At 35.3% G+C, this 13,759-nt stretch overlaps 1 protein-coding gene across 2 annotated transcripts in view; it reads right to left on the bottom strand.

Annotated features, from left to right (window-relative positions):
- Positions 1-2,408: 2,408 nt before the first annotated feature.
- Positions 2,409-13,759, bottom strand: part of LOC136349352 (microtubule-associated protein Jupiter-like) — a 30,114-nt gene continuing 18,763 nt past the window's right edge. For both annotated transcript variants that reach the window (XM_066300866.1, XM_066300857.1), the window contains 2 exons: positions 8,261-8,347; positions 2,409-3,208 (listed from right to left, as the gene is read on the bottom strand). In XM_066300866.1, the coding sequence (XP_066156963.1) occupies positions 3,090-3,208; positions 8,261-8,347 (206 nt within the window). In that variant the 3' untranslated portion in view covers positions 2,409-3,089. The remainder of the gene's footprint in view (positions 3,209-8,260; positions 8,348-13,759) is intronic.

Raw genomic sequence — 13,759 nt, 5'->3', positions numbered from 1 at the left:
TTACTAAACCTGTAAAATGTGGAACTGAAATCTAATCTGTGTATGAAATTTGTTAAAAATTAGTTTTAAACTATAAAAGAAATTAATGAGAATTTAAATGACGATGTGCAAGAAGTTTGTATTTTTCGAAACAATAAAAAGCTGCCTGAAAGTGTCGGTGTAAGAAAGAGCTTAGTACGCTGACTTTTTCTAATTACTAAGTACTGTTTCATACATTAAACTCAACATGTGAACACGGTAACGTCACGGTCTCTCGAATAGCGCTGGTCTCGGTCATTAAAATCTGCACTAACTCTAAAATCATTAGTTTCGCTACGATTTAATGGAAATGGTTCTCGTCTGAGATAAAAGTTAAAAATATATGAGAAATCAACACCGGTCATTATAATAATACAGCTTAATCTCATTTCACCTCCAACTTACCCGAAGAAACAGGACTGGAAGTCACAAATAAAGACGAACTTCCTGGTCTCTCATTTGTGTTTTTTTTATTTTCAACTCTGTGTTTCTTCACAGTCTAGACCTCGAAGGCGATATCAGATTCAGTTATCCAGTAAAGCACACAAAGAAGGAAAATCCGGAATTCACTCCGATTCATTCCTTCCAATTCATTTCCGAGTGACGATAAAGGTAACGAAGTAACGTACTCTTCTGTAAACGATCTCAAAATTAAAATATAGAACCTCCGTGTTGCAAGATTTCAATTACTTTTAAAGTTTTAAACCATTTTTTTTTCGTGTAAAACGAAGTTTGTAGGAAAACTCAGCTTCGATTCTAGAACAAAGATGAGAATATCAAAAGAGTGACATATGGTTGGAAGAGCAAAAAAGTTGGAAAAGAGAGTGAGAGGGTCTCTCAGCCAGCCATTGCACATTCTTGTTTTTGTAAACTCATATTACATAAAATAAATGTTACTCAAATTAATGTAAAAACGTGTTTTATTTCTCACTGTTAATCATTCTTGTTAGACCTTCGTTTCAGGTCCTTCCTCCCCATCCAGGCCTCACACGCCTTAAAGGAGGATAAATCTCATACCTATCGAATTTAAAACGTCCTTCTACCTCTTCGACGTTTAAAGATTATTTGCGTCATAACAATCTAAGACACCCTGTATGGAACGCTGAGCAATGCCTGGCCTCTATTTTTATGGAAATTATTCCACTGTTAACACGGGTAGTACATTAAGGCTTTGGCCCTTAATAGGAAAGTTTCAAGCAAGAAAAGCCGTCTGCACGCTCTACTAGCCACCATTCACGAGTATTAAAGAGCAAAATTTATATAGGAAAAAAATTCAAGGAATTTTTTTTCTTCGTTGAAACGATAGGAAAACATCTCTAAAAAATTCTAGGAAAACTCCAAAACTAACTTCGGCTTTCCTTCTGTATTATTTTTTGCTAAAACTGCTATGGCGTCAGGTCAGCCGGAGTGTGCATGTAGTGGACACGCTCGGACTGGAAGAATGCAAACCACTCTTATTTACCAAGATGTGAAAATTAACATTTTTCCAATATATGAGGACTTGCCAAGGGAAGATCTACTTGAGAGATATTTAGGAGGCCGTTCACAGAAGGCCGATGAAAGTTTGGACGGTTACATATGGCGTTTCTCTCTCTTAAACGCATTTTTCTCGAAATACGAAATTCCGCTCGCAGTATGCAATAACTCGAAAACTGCTCGACTGATTACGCTTAAATTTTGAGAGAATGTCCCTCCCGAACTCGTTAGCCTTTGCATGAATCTATCGAATATTTTTTGTTAACGTTATAAAAAAATTATCGACGATTATTTGAAAAGAAAAAATTACTTTTTTTTAACATTGCTTTCTTTGAATTTTCGAAATTTTCATAAATTTTTAGCTCTATACAAAGCGCGATGGCAATACTTAAAGACATTTGTTGGTATTTCTGTTTTTTTTTGCGAGGAGGTGGGCATCTTCTTAAAACACCCGGCTTCGATGCGCAAGCAGGTAGTGTGGGACTCGACTGACCATTACATCGCTCGTCTACCCACTAAAACCACCTCCCCTCTTCGTCCCCAGTATCGCCTTTCGGCATTCCTTCAGGTGGTATTTCCGCTACACATGATTTTAGCGATCTCCATAGTGTACCGCAGAATTTTGACATCAATATATTATGCCGCAATCGTTTCACGATTAATAAGTATTAAAAAAAAAGTTCTTAGTAGTTATTATATCCAACAATAACTGTATAAAATTGCAAATCGAAAAATGCTATAGTTTCCGAGAAAAAAATTCTTACGAAACAAGCGTTCGATATGTATTTTCCCTTTAATGAATGGGCCCTTCGGATTGGGATAAGGTCGTCGACTTAAGCGTTATTTTGGGAAAAGCACAATATGAATTAAGGGAATTGAAGGAAAGGAGATGATAGTAAAAAAACACAAATAAGTTTACTAAAAGCTGTATATTATATAAATTCTACTCGTTATAAACAACAATAATTAATTAATACTTTCGTGATTCTAGAGTATTTTACGTACAATTACAATAAAACAATTCGAATTATCAAATAAATACATGTAGGTCTAACTGTGTTAAATCGTTATACTTTAGCAGTCCTTATTAAAGGCTAATAAGTGCACTGAAAATACTTCTCGGAAGCTGCCAATTAAAAATATTGGTCGTATTATAATAAAATAGGACGTATTTTTAGATTACATTGGGTCAGACATTTGTCGTAAATCGACTGAGCTCCAACCCTTAAAATATAAGCACACTTTAGGAGCATGTTTCAGAGAAAGAACATTGTCTTTCAGCACGAAGAAAGAGGTTTAGTTATACATACTGCTCCAGAGTAGAAAAAAAACAGTTATCATTAACACTACTGTAACATAAACATATTAAAATGAATAAGTTTACAGTTTTGGAGCTGTTCATATGACTGTACAAGGTACTCCAAGGGGGAAAAATCTAGGGTGCTGCTTGTCTAAATAAATTCAATTTATGAAATTATTCTGGTGGAAAGGCTTTTAAAGATCAAAAAATAAAAAAATCAACTGACTATTATCGCAAGTTAGAAAAACAGAGAATAGGAGTCATTAACCCTGAAACTATCCATAATCCAGAAGTCTTAGATATTTCCATTTCTTGCCTCGCTCTTAATGTAAATCGTGGAGTTATTGTCCAATTTGGTCGGAGTGTCCGTTGATACGGGAATTAAGTAGGTTTCACCGGTAACAGGATTGCGTTCTGAAAATAAAGGAATAAGTTTAGTAATGCCCTTAATGCAAGGTAATCTGAGCTGTTTGGTAAAAGATTATTCAGTAATGGGCACGAGGATACTCCCAGAAGTGTCCAACTTGACACATAGATGGCGATTTTTCGTTAAAAGTTTGCCTATATTACAAAAACCTCAACCTTAAAAAAGCTCATTTCTCAAGTTTGACAGTGCTACGTTCAATTCCGTTTTAGTCGATCCAACATCAAAGCGCAGTTAGATTCTACTCTGTGGAAATCTGATTTTCCCTGTATAACTATAAAATGTTGTGTGGCAGAGGTTAAATGCAGTCGTGCGAGCTGTCAAGGCGAGCTCCGCTGTGATCGGCCGAATAACACTCCAGATATTGTGATGAAAATCCACAAAACTGTACCGGAGGACAAGAATTTCAAAAAGAACTATGCATCGCATTTTGGCCGAAAAATTGAATGTGAAAAAGCTGTGAGCAGGAGACGTGCCGCAATTACTCACAATTAAAAAAAAAAACTACGCCGTGAGGATGTTTTAAGGGAATGTTTGGAAATGTTTCGCAACGATAAAGCCAAGTTTTTCCGTCGATTCATAACCATGCATGATGCATAAGTCTATCATTTCACACCTGAGATGAAAGAGAGGTCAAAACAATGAACTCAAATGGGAGAATTGGCTTCAAATAAGGCGAAAACCGTTCCATCTGCAAGAAAAGTGATGGCGTCAGTTTCTTGGGATGCACGTGGGATAATTTTTATTGACTGTCTCCCTAAAGAAAAGACAATAAACGGAGAATATTATACAAATTCATTGCAGCGTTTGGGCGGAGAAATAAAGAAAAAGCAACCGCATTTGGAGAAACAGAAAATTTTGTTTTATCAAGACAACGCACCAGTCCACACTTCCGTCACCGCGATGGCCAAAATCAATCAATTTAGTTGCGAACTTTCCCTCACCCCCCTCTTTGCGCCAGATTTAGCTCCCTCGTATTTTTCGCTATATCCGAAAAAATAGCTCGGTAGAAAGGTGTTTACTAATAATGAAGAGGTGGGGTCCGAGGTCGATACCTATTTCGAAAAATTCGAAACTTCTTACTATAAACAGGGTATGGACCATCGCTGAGAAACATGCGTCAATCTCAAAGGAGATTATATAGTGAAACAATATAACATTTTCCAATTTTTTTTCCTTTAAATGTTAGGTCGGGTATTTCTGGGACTATCCTCGCATGCAGCGAAACGCCCAGTACATCGCCGCACTTTTCCATCTGCACCTATGCTTACGTTAAAAACTCAAAATCGTGAATGTCATTAAAAAAAAAATAACTTTAACAAACAACGCAGGGGCATTCAGGCTGGTGAAGAAAATCGTGGTGAGAAAATTCTGCGAGGACCACAGCATTTTTGCTTGATTTTTCTGATATGTAAAAGAGAGATTGGTAGAGAAAAAATGGAGAATTTATTGCATATCGTTTTACACATAAAAAGTAAATGGGATGATATATGCCGGTATTTCGAACATCACTCGCATCATGCCCACATTGCCACTGCGAACAGTGGCACAGTATATCATCTAAACTGACGTTAGGTATACAAATAACATACTAATGGTTTTTCCCGTTTGCATACATGCATATAATAGATGAAATATATCATTTGCCATCCATTGACCGAAATAGGAAATATTCGCATTCGAGATTTTATTTACTAACAGCTTTGAATAATATAATATGATGCATTATTAATCTGCCATTCTCTATCTTCGAACATCTCAAGCTTGTATGTACTTAAACGTGGTAGGAGAGTAATTTATCTTTTGGATGTGCTGTCTCTTACAGGGACTAGACATATTTGCTTCTGTTATTCCTATATATAAATTTTGTGTCCATGGCAGCAATTTAGGAATACAACGTTGATCCTGAAGATGTTCGACTGAAGGCGTTGGACTTCAAACTGCCTGCTACGTTTGTAATTTTTTAGATTTCAGAACTCTTAAAATTAAGTGATTTTAAGCTAAACATGCCGAGTTGAATACCAAATAATGACAGAGAATCAGACTATGAACATTCTTAACTTTCCTCTAGACGAAACCGACGAAAAGATATAACCTACTAAGCTCCGAAGAGAAAATAGAGAGGGGTTAAGTCTGGAAAGTGCGCGGACTATTTCCTTAAAAAAACCAAAAGATCCTAAAAAGATAAATTTAAAAATGTTTGCCTTCGTTTCGCACGTCTTGGATGAAAAGGAATTCTTCATGCTTCTGTTGTGTTGAGCTTTTATTAAAAAAAAAAAAATTCGTGAAACGATTTATTATTAAGTGGTGTAAACCCCGTTAAAATTCATACCTCAACTCTATTAAAATATATTCCTCACAATTAATGCAAAAATCCAGTTCAATAACCTTTAGCTTCATGGCTCACGGTTAAGGATGTTAACGTGTTAATCATATTACATTCGGATGCCGCTAAGTTAAATAATGCATCACAAATCTTTAAACTCTACGGCCTTATTTTGAAATGAAAATCGCAACTAAAACAAAATTTAATGACGAATGTTTTTAATGTTACATTTGGCGAATGTTTTCTTTATATATGAATAAATCGCGAAAGTTTTCCGAGATTTCTCCGAGAAAATTTTCTCAGATTGGACGTAATGCAAATTGGTATCGAGTTCAGATGAAAGACATGATCGACGTTTTTCTTTGGTTCAAGAATGTCTTAACATGTAGGACGTGTGACAGGAGTTCAGAAAGCATAACAATCAGTTAAGCGGAAAATATCTTTCGGTGTCTTCTATTCGCAAGCAAACATTAATAAAAACCCAGTTATTGACATTACAACAGGTGAAACCTCTCATTCATAGTGTTGTTTATTTTGGTGAACAATTGATTCTTTTATCTTCGTAATGCGTATAAGTGACCCATTTCGCTTCTTGCGATTCTTTATGACTACTTCCGTAATTTTAGAAAAAGTCGTTTATTTACTTGTGAAATTTGTTTGCTTTTCAATCTTGTTTTAAATGGCTCAAGCGTAGTTAGGTAATTTTAATACATACGGTCTCTCACAAAAGCATTCGTACAGCCGCCAATTTTCCGATATAATGGAGGTACATCAATTTAATTAAAAAAATAAATAAATAAGCGATGCTACATATAACACAATCCAAATGTATGCCCTTACAATAATTTAAACATCAAAAAGGAAATCAGTTAAAAAAATATTAGAAAAATTCAGTTTTAAAGAGCTCACAAAAGCATTCGCACACCACTTTTATTCCGCACGTTTCATTAATTAATATTTCGTACGACCTCCATTATTTAAAATCACGTCATTAAGCCTTCTAGGCATGAAATGGGCTAAGTTAGCAGTAACTTCCGGGAAAATTTTCAGCCATCCTTCTCCTAAAACAAGTTTAAGAGTTTCCCGACTTGTAATCCTCTTTTGATTTTCTGAAGACCTGATTTTCCTCTCCAATTCATCCCAGAGATGCTCAATAGGATTTAAATCAGGCCACTGGGGCGGATGGTCAAGAAGCTTTGGTACATTATGCGCGCAATGCTTCGGATCATTGTCTTGTTGCAAAATTGGATTTTGCAACTCCAACTTTTCAACGCATAATGGTATATCAGCGCGCAAAATGTTTAAATATTGGTCCATATTACCATCAATATATGCCAAGGATCCAACCGCAGCCGCTGACATGTCTCCCAAAATTTGAACATTGCCACCACCATATTTAATAGTAGAACGTAGATTTTTGGGCTCTACTTCCGTGTTTTTTTTAAAGCCAAACTTTGCCTTTTCCATCACATCCATGTAGGATCACGAAACCGGGCCATAATTCAATTGACCATCGACAGTTCCTAGATTTCTGTATTCGTCCTTTCCGTTCGCAATGCCGCGTCCCATACTTAAACCATTATGATAAGGCAATTATAGTGATCATCCTTGGGCATCTGGTACCCAGATGTGACCAAGCGGGGTGAGAACCCAAGTAGAAGTAAGTTTAGTTAGTAAAAGAAGAGGCTGACCCGGGCAGTCCCAAAAACCGACGAGTTGAGATAAGACAGGGCTCGGTCAGCTTGCTCTTCTTTTCTTTTGTTCCTTTTTTCGTTAATAAACGTGCACTTATAGCTTTATTTCTTGAACTGTGATTTCTTTAGTAGATATAACCACCATCCCATATCTACTCTAGTATTGGAGTTTGATATCCCATTAAATCCCGATACTACATCCATACAAATTGAACTTGCTTTCGTCTGTGAACAAAATTTTTTCCCAAAAATTTTCATCGTTTTCTTTGTACTCGTTGGCCAAGGCAAGTCGTTTTTGACGATTCATTTCAGAAATAAACGGTTTTCTTCTAGGCATTCTTCAATTGTATCCAGCTGATCGCAATAATCTTCGCACATTTTCTGGATGTACATTCTTCCCAGTAATTATTGACAGCTCATTGGCCAAAACAGGAGCACTTGTTTTCGGATTATTTTTGATTTTTTTAATAAGAGTCCGTTCTTATCGTTAAATTTAACACTTTTCTTCGGCCTGTTCTTGGTTTGTTAAACAGATTTCCCAATTCTCTGTACTTTTTAACAATGTACTGCACAGTAGACCGGCTTTAACTAATAATTCTACTTACTTCTGGATATGATTTTCTTTCTCTATGAAGCTTAATTATTAAATTTCGAATTTCTTGCAAACACTCTTGTCCCTTGCAACTCATTTTCACTAAATGCTCGAAAGTTGCGATTATAGAAACATTTGTTAATAACAATATTAAGAAAAATATTTGTGCCTATTCTATTAAAAAAATCTAAAAATGTAAAATGAAATGTGGTGTACGAATACTTTTGTGAGCTCTTTAAAACTGAAGTTTTCTTATATTTTTTTAACAGATTTCTTGTTTGATGCTTAAATTATTGTAAAGGCAACATTTGGATTATGTTCTATGTTGCATCGTTTATTTTTTTTTAATTACATTGGTATATCTCCATTATATCGGAAAATTAGTGGCTGTGCGAATACTTTTCTGAGTGACTGTACATTGCTTACTAACCTTTAAACACTTTGGTTTTCGGTTTGGTTGGCTTGGCATCCCATGAAGACACTCCATTTCCAGTCACCGGATTTCTGTGATTTACATCTGGAAAAGAGAGAGATATCTTTAAAAACGTTCACGTTGTCACGTAAATCGCGGTCAATTCTTTTGATCTGCTATTTCAGTTGGATAGCAAACGATGAATAAAATATTTTTAAAAACAGATTTATTATACCGATGGACATAGGACAGGGCGAAATTAACTTGTTTCTTTGCCACCCTTTTCTCCAAACCTAAATCCATGCGATTCCTTCTCGAACGTTATCTGAACCTAATAAATCATTGATGTAGAAGTAAATAACCTTTTTTTAACTTCCAGTTTGATAAAAATAGTTTTTGACATTCATAATACTCTTTTTTTTTAATAAATTTTTGTTGAAGTAACTGACGAAAATGATAAGATCGAATCTCTCTAGGGCTTAAAATGTATCTTTCTCCACAATCGATACAGCAACTTACAGTACTCGATCGTTAGATTTGAAAAAATTACTTGGAGTTTTTCGCCGGAAATAATAAATGCCTTCATTACTTCTCCTAATTATTAGCTTACTTATTTGGAATTACCATTCTCAAGTTATAATAGTGGGTGTCTCGTTGCGTTTTTTGCTAGCTTTGCATGATTGGCACTTTCATGCATTCTAAAACAATGCACAATACTTACATTGTAATGAAATTAATTAAGTTCATAATTACCAATCAGTACTAAAATGGAGCCTTAAAGGTTTTATCGCATTAACAAGAATTCGAATGTTATACAACAACCAACTAACCTGTATGGGAAAAAACAAACTGCTCAATGGTTGCGTTGAAAGTGATTGATATAAACTCGTCGCAGGTGCCCTTTTCGAAGAGGGAATAGAAAATTATTTCGAGAACTTTACATAATAATCCAGTGCCGTAATTAAAAAATTAATTTTAGGACCAATGTATCAGAAACTAAGCATGCTCAGTAATATTCTTAATAAAGCCAACGCGTAGAACTGCCAAAAATAAAATTTTGATACATTTTTTGTTGCTGATTTTTTTTCTCGTCATTTTGGATTATGAACTCTTTTGAGCTTGAAACATGGAGTAGCTTGGCGTGCGATGTTAGTCAACGGTTTCTCGAAGAACAAATAAGACAGAACACGCATTTCTTCAATTCGCAAAGACCTCATCTGCCCAACCTCTTCCAACAAGTAGTGGTCTGAGTCTTAGAAAGAAATGTAAATTTCTTACATGAGATACATGTGCAGTTTAAAAGAAAATCCAGCTGTCTCTGAGTGAAGACAGTAATACAGAGTAACACGCTAATCATTTACACCAAAAATGCCAGATTCCTTTTCTTATTAAAAAGTTGGGAGTTTATCTCTACAAATAAGTTAAAATGTAGCTGTTTCTGGATGAAGAAAGTAAAACGAAATAGGACATCCTCACTTCATTTGAACCATACCTATGCGTTTTCTTAACGAGAGGTGACCTAATTTCAAGTAAATTTTTAGGAATTGGTCTCATCAAGGACATGTAAAGAATATCGAGACGATTGAACTGTCGCTAGGTGAAGAAAGTAAAGCAGAATAGCGCTACTCTAATTGAACTGAAACAAATCTGCAAGATTTCTTCATCGGAATGTCACTTGATTATTAATACATATTAGGGAATTTCTCTCTTCAAATAGATTCTTCCACTGTCTCCGGATGAAAAAAAGCATAATATTATTTATTTAGCTCGTTTAAATTTTTCTAATCAAATATTTGCAAAGACTGGGGAGGAATCAGCGATCTCTGCGTGCAGCAAGGAAGACAGAATCGCACTGCTAATGATCACTAAAACCTCTTCAAGCCGACTCAAATGTTAGTGAAGATTCTGCTGTTTCTGAATAAGACATGTCAAGAGAAAAGTTCAACTCATTTTCGTTTTTTTTTAGACTTTGCGCTCTCATTACATAAATTAAGTCTTGAGAGAGTGATATAAATTTTTATGCTTCATTTCCAAACGGTATTAATATCCTTCATGCGGACTTTCCCAAATAGCATTTTCCAACAGGATAATGCAAAGCCGCATACTTCTAATATTACTCGAACGTACGTGAAACAAGCACAATTGTACATGCTGTCGTGGCCTGCACGGTCGCCGGACCTATCACCTATTGAACATTTTTGGAACATGATGAGTCGTCGTCTTCGAGATTTACCGAGACCTCCAAACAATGTAGATGACCTACGATACCATCTTGAGGTAGCACGTAATGAAATATCTTAGGAGGATATTGATCATTTGTTGCAAAATATGCCGCGAAGAGTACATGCTGCAGTGCATTGCATCATTCATTATTAACCTTTTAATTAATAAATGTTGTTTTTTCTACTGAAAATCTGATTATTTGATACTCAATTTGTGAAATATTATTTTGCCAAAATTATAACACTTAATTATTATTATTATTACTGAGTGGTGCATTTTCTATGAAAGTGCGAGTATATTTCTTTTTGTCAACTTCAGTAGGTGTATGGGCATAAAATCTCTATTTCATTTGTAAGTTTGCCTTGCTTATTGAAATCTCTCATTAGCTCTACACTATATTAATGCCCAGCTGGGTCCAGACGACACGATTAGCACTGGCACTATTAGCACATTTTATATCCTGATCCGAGGAGTAAAAAAATTGTTTCTTAATTTCTCCTCTTTCATTTCTCCCATGGCACTCAATGGCAGGGTTTTGTTATCCAAGTTCGAATTTCAATCCCATCCAAACATTTATTATATCTTCCTTTAACAACTTTTTTCGGTTTTTTGTAGTTGGCAAATGCAGGACAAGTGAAATTCCATTGCAGTTCGAAAAAGACCTAAGTTTCGACGATTATTTAATGTCTTTTTTCAGGACTACTTCCTGGCGAGCAACGGATAATGTCACAAGGAAAAATCACATCTATGATACACATCATAAGTGCATCCATCATTATGATGACACTACTTTTTCATGATATTCCACGTCAGGCCAATCGCTATCACTTTTTCAAGTTATCAGAACGCTCTAGGATGTAAGATTCCGTCACATCTAAGGGATGCCCCGAGTGGACACCAGCCTGATTCATCGAGTTCCCCAATGATGCCCATTCTTTCCAGGAAAGAATTTTTTGAAAAAATATTTCTGAAGCGTTGCTACTTCAATATGTGCAAATTCCGTGTTTTCGAACTTTCGGTTTCCACTTATAGAAAATTTCTAATAGAGAGTAAATGAGACCACAAATTTTTACCGGCAAATAGGCTGTATAATTGCTACGATAATAGCGCCGGTTAAAATTAGAAAATACCTTATTACGCAGAGTTTCAAAGTCTCATCAGTGATTAAGTGGAAATGCGTGTGCGTGCTAATGATTGAGAAATGGTAAACCAGTTCTTAAGACTCGTGTGCCCATCATTAATAATAATCAAGATTACTACATTCTCAAGTGCAGCAAACCTGAACTTGGGCAGGTGGCTTTTCGCATATTACCATCATTATTCCCATTGTAATACTAAGTTTCTGGTTGGTATTACCGAACCATCGTGAAACCATATTTGCTTACCGAGGCATAGCCAAGAATTTATGATTTATATTTTTTTCGTTTTCCACCGCAGTGCCTTTCTCATTCAACAGATCAGTGATTCTTCATTTGTCTGGCGACAAGTACTAATGTCGCTAATGATAGTGTCGATAGGAAATATGCTGCACCGGATGACCACTGGACCTTATCAAAAAATGTGTACGAAAATAATTGCCTCTGGGTCAATGAAATAATTTCGCTCAAAAACGCTAATAACGGTACCAGATGTTACGGGTCTATTACTGCACGAGAGGTATAATGTAATAATTAGGATGCTATTTAGATCCCCTCTTCGAACTCTAAAGATAATTCAAACGAGTAATTACTTTTTAATTGCAGGACGTACAACAAGTGTTAGGTTTTACAACTTAATGTAGCAGTTTGTTGTTTTAAAATTTTCTCTTGCACTAAAACGTGCATAATACTAGAAATCATGCAATGATTCTCGCATTGAATAATTCATTCATTGATGAATGAAGCATAGTTATATCATACTTCTTCGGTTACTAATCCATCGTCTATGCAGGTCTGTTGAATACGAACACAGTTTATAATTTGAAAAGCCTTGGAAAGAGTGGACTAAATATGGAAAGTTTTCAGAAAACGATTAAGGTTGGATGGGGGAAAGCCAACCTAAAAAGCATTTTCAATCATAGGACTTTTAAATGGGACCATCAAATTATAGTAATATAAATTTGAAGTTTACGTGCATAAGCACAAATTTGCATCCATAGACGAGTGTATTATCAAGGGTAAATTTTGATAGTATAGCCGATTAAAGAAAATTGAATTATTACGAATTTAAAAAATGGTGGACGAAAGCCAATATGTCTTTTTCTGCTGATTTAACGTTGATACGACTTTAATTCAACTGTTTACCGATTGTCAATAGAAAAATAAATATTTTTACAACAAATAGAGAATATTTATGCAACAAATATTGTTACTCATTGCCCGGTTTTGGAACGTTGGGTAGCAATGTACTCGTCCAAAAAAAAGTGAAAAATTGCCTATAAATAATGTGTGTAAGTAAAATGATAATTCAATGGAATCAGATTAATCAGAATCCTCCAATCAACATTCCTCATAAAAATATCATAAAAAGACCAGTCGGTTATACCCCATTATTCGATGGTCGCTTTTCCCCATGACACCGTTTTCAATATATGTGAAAAAAAAGTATTCGCACATTTTCTACACAGAACAAAGCCTATTTCAAATAAATGAATGTCTAATGGCCAAAAATCACTCACCTTCGATTCGAAATCACTGAATTTGTGTTAAAAAAAAAACGAAACGTAACGTTTAAAAACATTTTGGAACACTTCGAAAGCAACTTGTGCTTATTTCACCAATCCAACCTAAACCAGATGATATCTGTTGTATAACCAATTTGGTAACAATCAACGCCCTACACTACCGAAATGAAATGAATTGGTTCAGGGTTGCTGTTGTCCAGAAAAAGACAGAGGTCGGCTTTGCCCCACCCTTCCGCACACATCACAATACATTCAGTCAATTCAGATCTGTAATGTATCGCCGTGTGTAACTTCAGATTTGGATGCAGATCGATATCTGAGGAAACTGAGAGTCTATGTAAAAATATGGACATTTTCGGACTTCGATTCTTTTTTTTCCTAAATCTTCGTGTGTTTAAAAAATCGGAGTATTAGTGCGATTCATCAAATCGTTCTTGATTCGAACATTCTAAAAAGTCGTTCAGAAATATATCATCATATCATTTTCTCATACAAAGTCGTGAGCATGATAAGATTTGCACTCTCTAAGAATTGACTGGATACTTTTGTTGCCATTACCCAAGTCTACAGGGTTGTAAAATTGAATTTTTTTTTTACGTTTATGACGAAGTAGTTCTTTTCCATCTCTTATG

The sequence above is a fragment of the Euwallacea fornicatus genome, chromosome 2, assembly GCF_040115645.1.
Source record: "Euwallacea fornicatus isolate EFF26 chromosome 2, ASM4011564v1, whole genome shotgun sequence".
Lineage (NCBI taxonomy): Eukaryota > Metazoa > Arthropoda > Insecta > Coleoptera > Curculionidae > Euwallacea > Euwallacea fornicatus.
The sequence above is the reverse complement of the archived record's forward strand: the minus strand, read 5'-3'. Positions and strand labels throughout refer to the sequence as shown.